This window comes from Brienomyrus brachyistius, chromosome 5, assembly GCF_023856365.1.
Source record: "Brienomyrus brachyistius isolate T26 chromosome 5, BBRACH_0.4, whole genome shotgun sequence".
Classification (NCBI taxonomy): Eukaryota; Metazoa; Chordata; class Actinopteri; order Osteoglossiformes; family Mormyridae; genus Brienomyrus; species Brienomyrus brachyistius.
The window spans coordinates 944,359-957,500 of record NC_064537.1 but is presented as its reverse complement, the minus strand read 5'-3'; the positions used below and the strand labels follow the sequence as shown (position 1 = coordinate 957,500).

Sequence of the window (13,142 nt, the reverse complement as noted above, 5' to 3'; positions counted from 1 at the left end):
CTGACGTGACCGGCGCCCCCATAGCCCTGCCGCTAAGCTGCTCCCTCCAGCTCCTGTGCTCTACCCACATGCTCAGCCATGACCTACTGGCCTGGGCAGCAAGCAGCTAGATGAAGATGACAGTCCTCAATAGTCTCCATGTGCCCTAAAAGTTCAGGAATGCGCAGTGAGCTGCACCCGGTCCCCTCACCTTCTTCTGGTAGACGGCAATCCAGTCGGTGGTAGCAAACCACTTGTGGCCCTTGATGTCGTTGACACCGTTCTTTAGATTGCCGAAACGCTTGGTCAGGTCAACCTGGAGCAGGTTCCTCAGGAGGTCTTTCAGGTCTGAACTAAAGTGGGATGGGAATCGGACCTGTGGGGTGGGGTGGGGGTGTGTCCACGGGAAGGTGTGACCAGAGCAGAGGAACGTAAGCAGGGTCAGATGCACAGACCCCAGGCTATTCTGCTGGTTCTTCTCCCTGTGGACCTCATCAACCCTAAGCAACAGTGACAAGCAAAACTTTAAAAACAAGGCTGTGAGGGAGAGTGCCCATCCTCAGCTCTGGGTGGGATGCAGACAAGGCGAGAGTGGGCTTCCTTGGGGAAGCTACTATATGGAGGGTGTCCCTCGTCCGGGGTCTGAGATTCCCCGCAGGACTGCAGACTGAGTTCTGATAGCTTTTATAGCTTATTCTGTTTAACCCCCACCCCCCACAAAGTCAGTGCACAAACCTTCCCAGAGACGATCTTCTCGTAGATCTGAATGGGCTGGTCGGCGAAGAACGGCGGGTACCCAGCCGCCATCTCGTAGATCAGCACGCCCAGAGCCCACCAATCCACCGCCTTGTTATACCCCTAAGAGGCAAGGAACGAGGAAACGATGGAGAATGAGCCTGAGATCACTGCACGATCAATTGTTCAGGAATGGCATGCTTTAATGCTGATCTTTATTTAAAATTTGTCTTGTTCCTGTGGTTCTTTGAGCAACTGCCTAGTCAAATTCATTGTGAATTTGGCCGTACTTGGCCAATAAAAACTGATTCTGAGACAGAGCAGCAGAGCGGAGGCCAGACTGCAGGTGGGAGGTCTGTACCTTGGAAACGCCTGTACAGACACCCCAGACGCTGCTGCATTGCAGACACTCAGAGCGCCTTGGCTGTGAACGCTGGCTTGTATCAATGGATGCACGATGCTCTCCAGGTTACCAATTACTCACCTTACTGAGGATGATCTCTGGGGCCAGGTACTCGGGGGTCCCGCACAGCGTCCAGGTCCTGCCCTTTACCCGCTTGGCGAAGCCGAAATCGGTCACCTTGGCGGAAAGGGAAAGCGTGCGGAGTTTCACCGAGAGCCGGCTGAAAGGCTTGCGGCACCACCGTGTCACGCCACTACCGAGCCCCCCTGAGCCCGCACCCCCGTCTGGTGCCCCTGGCAGCCGAGGACTCACAGCCAACGTGCTGCTAGGGCTGGCTGGCATCTGGAGTAGTGCCCCAGGATAACAACCAACCACACCGCCTGGGGGCCCTGGGCAACACAATGCTTGGGACTTGTGCCCGTGGTCAGATGGTTGTCGGTTCAAATCCCAGGGCCGGCAGACTGATGCCGCCGCTGAACCCTTGAGCAAGGCCCTCAACCCCCAGCTCCAGGGGTTTTGCACACCAGCTGACTCTGACATGTGACCCCCAAGCTTGCACTCACTTTTGTGTGTGTCACATGGAGAGCAAGATGGGGTAGATGAACAGAGAACTTCCCCATGGAGATCAATAAAGTATCACTATTTTATTATAATCAAAAAAGTCGGTCACTTTGGACCACAGCATCTACTGATAAATGGAACTTTGAAGGTAATAATGGTTTTTTGCTTCTCTCTCCCAGTTGTTCACGTGTCTGATATCGGGTCTTTACCCAGTACAGGTGCAGAGCACATCACCCTGGTGATCTGGCTTAGTGCAGGCTGGCGTATGAACACCTTGTTAGCAGACGAGCTCACCTGGATGCAACCCTGCTGGTCTATGAGCAGGTTCTCTGGCTTCAGGTCTCGGTAGATCAGGTCCAGAGAGTGCAGGTACTCAAACGTCAACACGATCTGCGAGGCGTAGAAGCGGGCGTGCGGCTCACTGCAGGTCCACCGAGAAGCGAGAGGAAATCAGACCGCATTAGGGTCACTGCGTATTCCAGCACACGGAGGATCTGTGCCCATGCCCCGAAGGTCATGGGGTCAATTTCCTTGGCCAGCAGAGTAATCACATCACAGCCAGGCCTTCGATCAAGACCCGTAACCCCAGCAGTTGCATGACCATTGTCTCACCCCGTTCTCAGATTCTCACTTATATGTCGCTTTAAGAAAAAGTGCCTGCTGAGTAAATAAATGTAAAGAATGTCATCACCACTGCACTCCAGTGGACAACACTGTTGCCTCAACTCATAGTTGAGGGTTCAAATCCCACCTCTGCGGGTTGAGGTTGCATGTTCACCTCGTGTCATGTGGCTTTCCGCTGCGTTTGCTGGCTCCTCCCTCCCGTCCAAAGATGGGCAGCCTGGCTGACTGGCCCCTCTACTCTGCCCGCGCCGGGTGAGTGCGCACACCCAGGGATATGCCCGTACGCCTACGTTCCACACAGGAGCTCCCAGCTCCTCACAGATGGACTTTTTGTAGCTGGCAGCAGACCATGAAGACACAGACCACAGACTCAATTGCTCCAGAAAGCACCTCGAAAAGCCACAGCGAGCCAAGCATACCAAAGCAGTGGCCCTCTACTAGAGCGTTTAATTAGTCAATTAGTCAACTCAAACCTCGCATACATAAACATAAAAATACATATATGCTCTCGCAAGCAGAACCCATCCTTTCAAAAACGAACAAATTAATTTACTTTTGTATAGCGCATTATCACAACAGTACATTGTCTCAAAGCGCTTTACAGCATCTCATTCTCGCTGGTCCTTCTCCATGTCTTCACATCTGCACAACACTCATTCAGGTTGATTTTTGAGACTTTAAAAGTGTGCAATTGGAATGTGCAATATTAAAATAGGATTTCTGAAAGATGTTTACTTAGTGTAAGACTTTCTTGCTCCAACATCATGACAAAGTGTGAAACTGGCTGTTCTCTCATTGACTGGTCAGTGATCATCTTCATCTTTTTCCAAAGCAAACCGTCAATCACAGGATTCAAAGTTACCAATCAACGAAGTATAGAAATCTGCACTTTTCCCGCTTCCAAAGTCTCAAAACGCAACCTGTCAAGCGAACGACTGCGGTGCGGACGTGAGAGCATGGTGACGGGCCAGTGACCGCGAGCACGTACACAGTGACCGCGAGCACGTACACAGTGACCGCGAGCACGTACACAGGATGTGTTTTCCGCTCGTGAGTGTATATGCATGCATGGTTTTTATGTGCGTGAGTTTTGAGACTACATGCCATCCTCTGCAGGCTAATGTCTCAATGGAGCAACAGAAACACCATCATCACCACCATCATCATCACCACCATCATCATCATCATCATCATCACCACCACTGCCACCATCATCGTCATCACCACCATCACCATCACCACCACCACTGCCACCATCATCGTCATCACCACCATCATCATCACCACCATCATCATCATCACAACTGCCACCATCATCATCAACAAAACCACCATCATCATCACCATCATCACCACAACTGCCACCATCATCATCAACAAAACCATCATCATACACGTTTTCTGTTGTGCTGTACTTGTACTGTTGTGCTGTACTTGTACTGTTGTGCTGTACTTGTACACTTCTTTGTCTGTCCTGTCTTGTCTGTCTGCTGTATTTTTAGTGTTTAGAAATAGCGTTAGAATTTGGTATAACACAGGTTACGCTGCTGTTATGTTGTTGTTCTGTGCACTTTATAGTTCGTCCCGTCCTGTATTGTTTGTCTAATGTACGCAAGGGATAGTGAGAAACGTAATCTCGATACCTTTATATGGCTAGTACATGCGAAGGAATTGACAATAAAACTCTCTGACTCTGACTGACTCTGATCAACAAAACCACCATCACCACCACAACCACCACCATCATTGTCATCACCACCATCATCATCATCACCACCACTGCCACCATCATCGTCATCACCACCATCATCACCATCATCACCACCATCATCACCACAACTGCCATCATCATCACCACAACTGCCACCACCACCATCATCATCAACAAAACCATCATCATCCTCACCATCATCACCACAACTGCCATCATCATCACCACAACTGCCATCATCATCGTCATCACAACCACCACCACCATTGTCATCACCGCCACAACCACCACCATCATCATCATCACCACCATCATCATCATCATCATCACCACCACTGCCATCATCATCGTCATCACCACCATTATCACCACCATCATCACCACAACTGCCACCATCATCATCAACAAAACCACAATCATCATCACCATCATCACCACCACTGCCACCATCATCGTCATCATCACCAAAACCACCATCATCATCATCACCATCATCACCACCACTGCCACCATCATCAACAAAACCATCATCATCATCACCACCACCACCACCACATCTCCTCCACCAGGCTTACCTGAACCTGCCAATCCTCCTCAGGTGTGAGAACATCTCTCCTCCTGGTACATACTCCATTACCATGTACAGGTTGCTGTTGTCCTGGGAGGGTGGTGAGGTGGTGAGTGGAATGCACACACAGGCACAGGTGTGCACAGACACGCACGCATACGGGCACAAACCCCCACCTTGAAAGTGTGCTCCACACGGACCAGGAAGGGGAAGCTGACAGCCTGCAGGATCCGCTTCTCATTCAGCGTGTGCTCAATCTGCTTCAGCTTCACCACCTGCCAAGGGAGTGGGGGGGGGGAGCGGTCAGGGAATGGCCACCTGATGCTGGGGTGACTCGTTCAGCTCAGCCCCACCCTCAGCTGTCTGGGGGAGTGACTGGAACAGCCAATTGAGAGAGCTGAGAGCTGGGTGGGCGGGTGCTGTGTCCTGGCAGTCACGTGCCTTTCTGTCTGGCACCACAGGACAGGAGGACAGCTGGACCCAGGCCGTCTGGGACACAGCCAGGTCACACCGGCCAAACCCTCCACCCTCGATGGGTCTGCAAGCAGCTGGCCTATTGATTAAGGGGCCATCTGTTGTACCTTTGAGTAGAGCAAGCTGTGTGAAGCGGAAAAGCTGTTTAACGAAGTGTCCGACTGAGATCCCAGCAGATGGGGCTATGGCTTTAAACAGAGATAGCCCACCCTTTGCAGCCATAACAGCTTCTGGAAAGGCTGTCCACAAGCTTTAGGAGTGTGCATATTCTTCCATTTGTGAGGTCAGGAACTGATGCTGGACGAGAAGGCCTGGCTCGCAGTCTCTGCTCCAATTCATCCAGAGGTGTTCTGTCGGGTTGAGGTCAGGGCTCTGTGCAGGTCAGTCAAGTTCCTCCACACCAGACTCGCTCATCCATGTCCAGTGTTTCTCCTACCATTATATTAGGGGTGTGCCTTGCCCCCCCCCAATGGCACCTCTCGCCCCCCTTGAAGGTCAAGTTAATTTTATTTACTATATAACGGCAGATCACAACAGAAGTCATTTAAGGTTACTGCTGTCATTAAAAAAACACATGAACACCATGAATCCTGTCGGTGACCGTTTGCCCCCCCCAAAGCTGTAAACCTGGGGAAACACTGATGTGCTTATGCACCTTGCTTTGTGCACTGGTGCGCAGTCATGTTGGAACAGGAAGGGGCCCAAACTGTTACCACAAAGTTGGGAGCATGATGTCCAAAATGGCTTTGAATGCTGCAGCATTAAGAGTTCCTTTCACTGGAACTAAGGGGCCAAGCCCAACCTCTGAAAAACAGCCCCACACCATAACCCCCCTCTACCAAACTTTACACTTGGCACAATGGTGTCAGACAAGTACCATTCTCCTGGCAACCGCCAGACCCAGACTCATCCATTGGTTTGTCAAGCGTGATCCGTCACTCCAGAGAACACGTCCCCACTGCTTTAGAGTCCAGGTCTGTAGCTATTGACTCTGCAGACAGTTGGCGATTCTGCACACTGTGCGCCCCAGCATGCGTTTTCCCCGCTCTGTGATTTTACGTGACCAACCACTTCGTGTCTGAGTTACTGTTGTTCCCAATTGCTTCCACTTTATTATAATACCACTAACAGTTGACCGTGGAACATTTAGTAGTGAGGAAATTTCACGAATGGACTTATTGCACAGGTGGCATCTTATCACGGTACCACTCTTGAATTCACTGAGCTCCTAAGAGTGACCCATTCTTTCAGGAATGTTTGTAGAAGCAGTCTGCATGCCTAGGTGCTTGATTTTATACACCTGTGGCTGTGGACGTGACTGGGACACTGAGCTGGAGAATGACTTGGAGGGGAGTCCCAGTGCCTCTGGCGGTATAGTGTACCTCATGCAGAGGTATAGGAATGGAGCTCCTCACCTTCTGTTTGTCCAGGATCTTCATGGCAAAGTGCTGACCCGTTTCCTTGTGCTTGACAAGCATGACCCGTCCAAATGACCCGGTGCCAAGAGTCTTTAACCGCTCAAAGTGGTCCAGAGATGCTGTGTTCTGAATCGGGGGGTAGAGAGCAGAGAAGAGGCACAACCATAAATTAAAAATGTGGAAATTCAATAAGACCGAAGGAAAATTGTGTCTGAGCCAACGGAACAGCAGCAGAACAGACCGACTACCGGCACAACAGGGCAGGGTGGCTGTTTCCTGCATGACTCCCCAAGAGCCCGGGTGTGTTAAATAATAATAATAATAATAATAATAATTGATACTTTATTGATCCGCCTTGGGAAATTGTCTTTACACCTCCGTCACCTTGCTCTTTTTTGTAGAGTAAGTTGTCTGCGAAGGGCAGCCACCCGCAGCGGTGCCCAGGGAGCTGGGGGTTAAGGGCCTTGGGGCGCCCAGGGAGCTGGGGGTTAAGGGCCTTGGGGCGCCCAGGGAGCTGGGGGTTAAGGGCCTTGGGGCGCCCAGGGAGCTGGGGGTTAAGGGCCTTGGGGCGCCCAGGGAGCTGGGGGTTAAGGGCCTTGGGGTGCCCAGGGAGCTGGGGGTTAAGGGCCTTGGGGCGCCCAGGGAGCTGGGGGTTAAGGGCCATGGCTAAGGACCCACAGACGTGCTGAGGCTGGGTTTGAACCTTCTGATTACAGGCACACAGGCTTAGCCCACTGAGCCACACACTTAATTCTGATGGTACTAGGCACTAGTCTTCCAGCTTTGCTTTGTACAACCACTAGGGGGTGTGACTGAGTCAGTGTGAGCTATTCCATCAAGAACACAAGGCACACTGAGATGAGAGTCCCACAGACCCTCTCTATGAGAAAAGAGTGAGTGTGTTCTTGTTTATAACAGCGTTCCCATGCACTGATTAAAACTTACAACAGCATCGATAAGGAATGGGGAACTCAAGTCAAAAGGCATCAGCTAGGTGATGTTTCATGCTTTGTTATGCTTAGATGCTAAGTTGTTTGGCAAGGTGGTGCAGAAATAAATCATTTTCCTATTGATGGGAAACATCAACAAGGTAGCAAAGTAACCCAGGTAAGAGTCTCTCTTTGATAGAGCAGTGTTTCTTTACAGCTCTGTAGGCATATGAAACCTCTCGGCTCTACAGGCACATCACTTGGAAACCAGGGACATTTCTCGGCACTAAAGGTACGTCACATGGAGACCGGGGACGTCTCTCAGCTCTACAGGCACATCACCCAGAGACCGGGGATGCCTCTCAGCTCTACAGGCACATCACCCAGAGACCAGGGATGCCTCTCAGCTCTACAGGCACATCACCCAGAGACTAGGGATGCCTCTCAGCTCTACAGGCACATCACCCAGAGACCAGGGATGCCTCTCAGCTCTACAGGCACATCACCCAGAGACCAGGGATGCCTCTCAGCACTAAAGGCACATCACCCAGAGACCGGGGACGTCTCTCAGCTCTACAGGCACATCACCCAGAGACCGGGGATGCCTCTCAGCACTAAAGGCACATCACCCAGAGACCGGGGACGTCTCTCAGCTCTACAGGCACATCACCCAGAGACCGGGGATGCCTCTCAGCTCTACAGGCAGATCACCCAGAGACCGGGGATGCCTCTCAGCTCTACAGGCAGATCACCCAGAGACCAGGGATGCCTCTCAGCTCTACAGGCACATCACCCAGAGACCGGGGATGCCTCTCAGCACTAAAGGCACATCACCCAGAGACCGGGGACGTCTCTCAGCTCTACAGGCACATCACCCAGAGACCGGGGACGCCTCTCAGCTCTACAGGCACATCACCCAGAGACCGGGGATGCCTCTCAGCTCTACAGGCAGATCACCCAGAGACCGGGGGTGCCTCTCAGCTCTACAGGCACATCACCCAGAGACCAGGGATGCCTCTCAGCTCTACAGGCACATCACCCAGAGACCAGGGATGCCTCTCAGCTCTACAGGCAGATCACCCAGAGACCGGGGATGCCTCTCAGCTCTACAGGCACATCACCCAGAGACCGGGGATGCCTCTCAGCACTACAGGCAGATCACCCAGAGATTCAGACACTCCCATACCTGTGCAGCACAGACACTCCCATACCTGTGCAGCACAGACACTCCCATACCTGTGCAGCACAGACACTCCCATACCTGTGCTGGGTTCTCCCATTTCTTGAGAAAATCTTCTTTGGCCTTGGCAAGAAACTCTTTCACTAGAATAAAACACAAGCAACACAATGAAATAAGTAATGCGACACCTGAACACGGTGCCAAGATGGGACGCTGCATGCTGCATGGGGCCTGATGCTGCCACATATTAAAAAAGTGTTTTTATTTGTTAATCCATTTCACTTCCAGTTCCCGACACACCAGCCATGTGGCCAAAAGGCAGGGCAGGTCAGAGGGTGACACCTCAGCTCAACACAAAGCATGATGGGAAAGCCACACCCCCTACACTGCCGGTGCTACTTCTGTCTTTGTGGGGACTCTCCATTCATTTCTATGAGCATAACCCTAATCCCAAAAATGATATCCCTAACCCCCACCCAGCCCTAACCTTAACCATAAGCTACCAAACAAAACACAAGACTTTTGGCATTTTTAGTGTTTTGATAACAGTCACAGATTTTTATAAACTTGAGTTTCCCCTTGTGGGGACCAAAAAGATGTCTCGACAATGTTATAACAACAGGTTTTTAATCACATAGTGGGGACATTTTGTCCTCACGGCACACGATACACATGACCTCCCCCCTCCCCCCACATACACACAGCAGAGGCCACATGAGATACCACGAGGTCTGTTAGCCTGTACTGACTGCAAACACCAGAGTCCAAACCCACTGTCCCCCAGACCAGTGATAGCTTATAGCTTCAGTCCAAAGCCTCCCTCAAACCTGCAGGGCCTCCCTGACCTTTTATAGCCATTCATACAAGACATACTGGACTGATATCTGGGTCTGGATCTTGTTAATTTACTTACTAGTGCTAGTAAATTAAACATTGGTTTTGTTATGGTTATACATATTATCGGGGGGGGGGGGGGGGGGCAGGGATCACCTTTCATTACTTTATTGCTTTATGCAATCTAAGGTATTTTTAAAAGTAGTTTCCTTAGCTTTCATTTTGTAGTTGCATGTTACTGAGGCTGATTCAGAGTGTCAGGATGAAACACACATCTAGTCAGACAAAATCATTTTATCATATGGGTCAGTAATGTATTAGTTAAATTAGGTTTATTAAATTATTCTAAAATGGTACAGTAACTGAAATCCTATCACATTATACATTATCATCAATGAAAGCAGCCACAAGCTTTTAAACTTCTCTAGTCAGAGAAACACATAAGCCCCCGCCAGCCCAATCTGTGGGGACCCCTGGTCCCTTCGGGCCTACGTTCAAAGGCCAGCTGCATAAAGAATGAAAAAGTCAATCTGAGGGGTAGCCTATCAGACCTCAGCTTGTCCTGACAAAGTCCCAGAACCAAGATCCAAAGCCTGATACAGCCAGAAAACACAGAGAAAGACGGACACAGCCAACAGACACTGATTCGGAACAACAGGTGGCAGAAAGATCTGAGAACGAAGGCCCGTGACGTATCTCAGTGAAACAATCCTGGCCAGTTCCCCCAGCTACCACAGCAAAAGGCAGCATTTAGGCCTAACACTGTAAACTGTGTATTTTGCAAAGCCATCCATCCATTCATCCTCTGAACCTGCTTTCCCTATTCAGAGTTGCAGGGGCCCAGAGCCTATCCTGGAGGCTGTGGGCAAAAGGCAGATTTTCTTTTCTTTTTTTTTTTCTCGGGCAGAGCCCACGTGGATACTGCGGGGGGTGTGGCCTCGAGGCTCCTCATTTACACAGCGATTATAGGGGGGCAGTGCATGCCCATCCAGCTTCTCGACCCGCGGGACCACCGGACCCTGGCCGAACCCGGTCTCCCCCATCACTTACCGCCGTTGCCCCGCACCCAAGGTCGCCCCCTGCTGCTGCGCGGCGGAGGTGCGATCGGACGTGTCCCGACCCGGCTTCTTACCACTCTCCATCTCGCCACCCTTCCTGGCGGTGGGCGCGTTGCCCATGACTGCAGGCCGACTGGCTGGATGATCGCACCCCCTCGCGGGTTCTCTCTCCGGCTGCCGCCGCTCAGTCCCGAACCGGTTCCAGACTTTCGGGTCGCGCTCGGTTCCTCCTGCGGTCAGCGTGCTTATATGCATGTGGTCAAAGGGCGGGCGCAGTACCTGCTACCCGGCCGGCCGCTTCCTCCCGCCCCACCGGCTCGGATTCGGTGAGCCCAGCCTGGTTCTGATCTCCGCTCCCTCGATCGTCCCTCCACGCAGCCCCTGGCGAGGCTCCCCAGTTCCCGCAGAAAACTCCCGCAGCGCTACACCGCCTGTTTTACTAGTCCCGATTTGAGTGATTGCTTTATTTCTCCCTAATACGATGAAAGATGGCTCAGGTTAACAGTGAGCCCCCCCCGCCAAATCTTCAACATACAGCAGACGTAACTCCGGCCTCACAAAAAAAAACCCGCCTCCAGGGACATCCCATTGGTCTTTTCAAAGATGACTGACAGGGGATCCCCAGTGCCGATTGGACGCCCATCGTTATGTATCGCTATGTCAACGTCTCTTTCTTTTTCAATCCTGCCCCGTTATATCGCCGAATAACGTCACCACTTGTTTCCCTCTTGTTGGGTAGACGCCTACTTGTTATCGTGGACCTAAGGTTAGCCGTGTCACTTGGATTTATAAGCGGTCCTGCACGGAAACCGTCCACTTGTAGGAGTTTCCACTAGCTGCCTCGGGTTACACCCCCCTGCCTGGCCAATCCCTGATTGGCCGAATGACGTCAGCAGGAGGTTATTTTTAGAAAGGCGGTCCAGAATGCGAGGCTTGCAACTGACCCACGAGGTGAATGTCAACGAGGCGGCAGTCTGTGCAGGTTGCGTTCAGGTGTCGGCTGTGTTTGCAAACTCTGCGCCGCTCCTATTCTCATAGCGAGTCATACGTTTCAAAGTGAAACTTATGTAAAAGACATAATAGATTCTCTGGAAACTTTTAAAAATTTAATACATTAAAACTCGACGCGGTGAGTGTAAAGTCATAGCTTGAGATGCTGAACAAATGATCAGACATAGATTGGGTGCGCATAGCTAGATGATAAAAGCCAGTGATGTGCCGCACTGGTCTCTCTTTCCTGTGTCGGATGCTGTTGCCTAGCAACCCGTGTAAGACCAGACCGTCACACATCACACACAAAATGGAAGAGTAGAGGGAGACACGTGCTGCCTGGCTGCAGCATTTTATGAATGAAACAAAAACCACAGAACTCCACCCCCACCTGCATCACCACATTCATCCCGGTACCTGCAAAGTCCTTCTTTTACCATTTCACAGTTCCTTCTAATCCATAGACAAATTAACCAGAAACAACGAATCACAAAGAAATCAATATATTTTCTAATCAAACTATTAAACTGTAAAAGCAAGCTGTACTTTTCCCATCTACATTCCTCACCTTAATGCCAACAGGCACTGCAGTCTTGAAGACTGAACCCTACTTTGGTCTTGTCAAATCCTTGAGTGTCTTAAGAAATGTTTTTCAAAATATAATGTAAGCTTTAAAACATTTTTTTTAAATGAATTAAGGACGAAGTTTTTTTTTGAGATATCAGGTTTCCTTACAGATTTGCTAAAACAGTTGCTTTTCCATTTGACAGACAGGGTGCATAAATGGATGGAAAGTGTTGCAAGGCAACATTATTTTGTGGGTTTGTGCATGACTGTTGCAGGTTCTCTCACTTCCCCTTTGCCAGGATTGTAATGGCGTCCTAGATTGTAATGTAATGTCATGCTGGATGGACCGAAATCACCCTGATCTTCCCCTTAATGCTGGACTCCCCATCTTAGGTATGAGTCCTTATACTTCTCCAGAAACCTGACTAAATGAGGCTTACCTTGTAACCTAATAGGGTCTGGACTGGGAATCTCCGTGTTAATGGGTTATAATCTAGTCAGTATGCACAGATGGTTCAAGCCATGGTACAAGGCAAGCTGTGTCCAGTATGCTGTGTTTTATTCAAAGGCTGCTGCTTCATTTGCTATCATGAATGTCACATATGCAGGTTATGCTGGAACCATGTCCTAATAAAACCTATGTCACATACATTTTGTGTTTATTTATTTACCCTTTTGTCCAAAGTGACATTCAAGTGAGGCAAATACCACATTACACACATACAGCTGTCAAGGAGTCAGCTTCCAATGCATGTCCAGGTACAGCTATAAGCAGTGTTGGAGCATGAGCTACACAACATCCTCCAACAAAGTAAGGACTTAATTACACTATAATCCTTTAAATCAGCATCAGAAAGTGCAACATTCAGAGCATGTGGAGTGGTGTCAGGCTAATACAGGTATTCCTTTGGAGTTCAGGAGGTCCTTTGGAGTTCAGGAGGTCCTTTGGAGTGCAGGAGGTCCTTTGGAGTTCAGGAGGTCCTTTGGAGTGCAGGAGGTCCTTTGGAGTGCAGGGACCACTCCTGAAGACCTACTATGATTCTGTGGTAGCATCAGTCATCTTCTATGGTGTGGACTGCTGGGGCAGCAGCATCTCTACTGGAGACAGGAA

The 13,142-nt window shown here is 50.3% G+C and overlaps 1 protein-coding gene across 1 annotated transcript in view; it reads right to left on the bottom strand.

Annotated features, from left to right (window-relative positions):
- LOC125741759 (cAMP-dependent protein kinase catalytic subunit alpha-like) overlaps window positions 1-11,287 on the bottom strand; it is a 15,899-nt gene extending 4,612 nt beyond the window's left edge. The window contains exons 1-9 of the mRNA XM_049013066.1: window positions 10,549-11,287; window positions 8,664-8,725; window positions 6,471-6,599; window positions 4,758-4,856; window positions 4,589-4,671; window positions 1,973-2,099; window positions 1,199-1,294; window positions 715-837; window positions 191-355 (exon numbers count right to left, since the gene is read on the bottom strand). Of these exons, the coding sequence (XP_048869023.1) occupies window positions 191-355; window positions 715-837; window positions 1,199-1,294; window positions 1,973-2,099; window positions 4,589-4,671; window positions 4,758-4,856; window positions 6,471-6,599; window positions 8,664-8,725; window positions 10,549-10,729 (1,065 nt within the window). The 5' untranslated portion in view covers window positions 10,730-11,287. The remainder of the gene's footprint in view (window positions 1-190; window positions 356-714; window positions 838-1,198; window positions 1,295-1,972; window positions 2,100-4,588; window positions 4,672-4,757; window positions 4,857-6,470; window positions 6,600-8,663; window positions 8,726-10,548) is intronic.
- Between the last annotated feature and the right edge of the window lie 1,855 nt (window positions 11,288-13,142).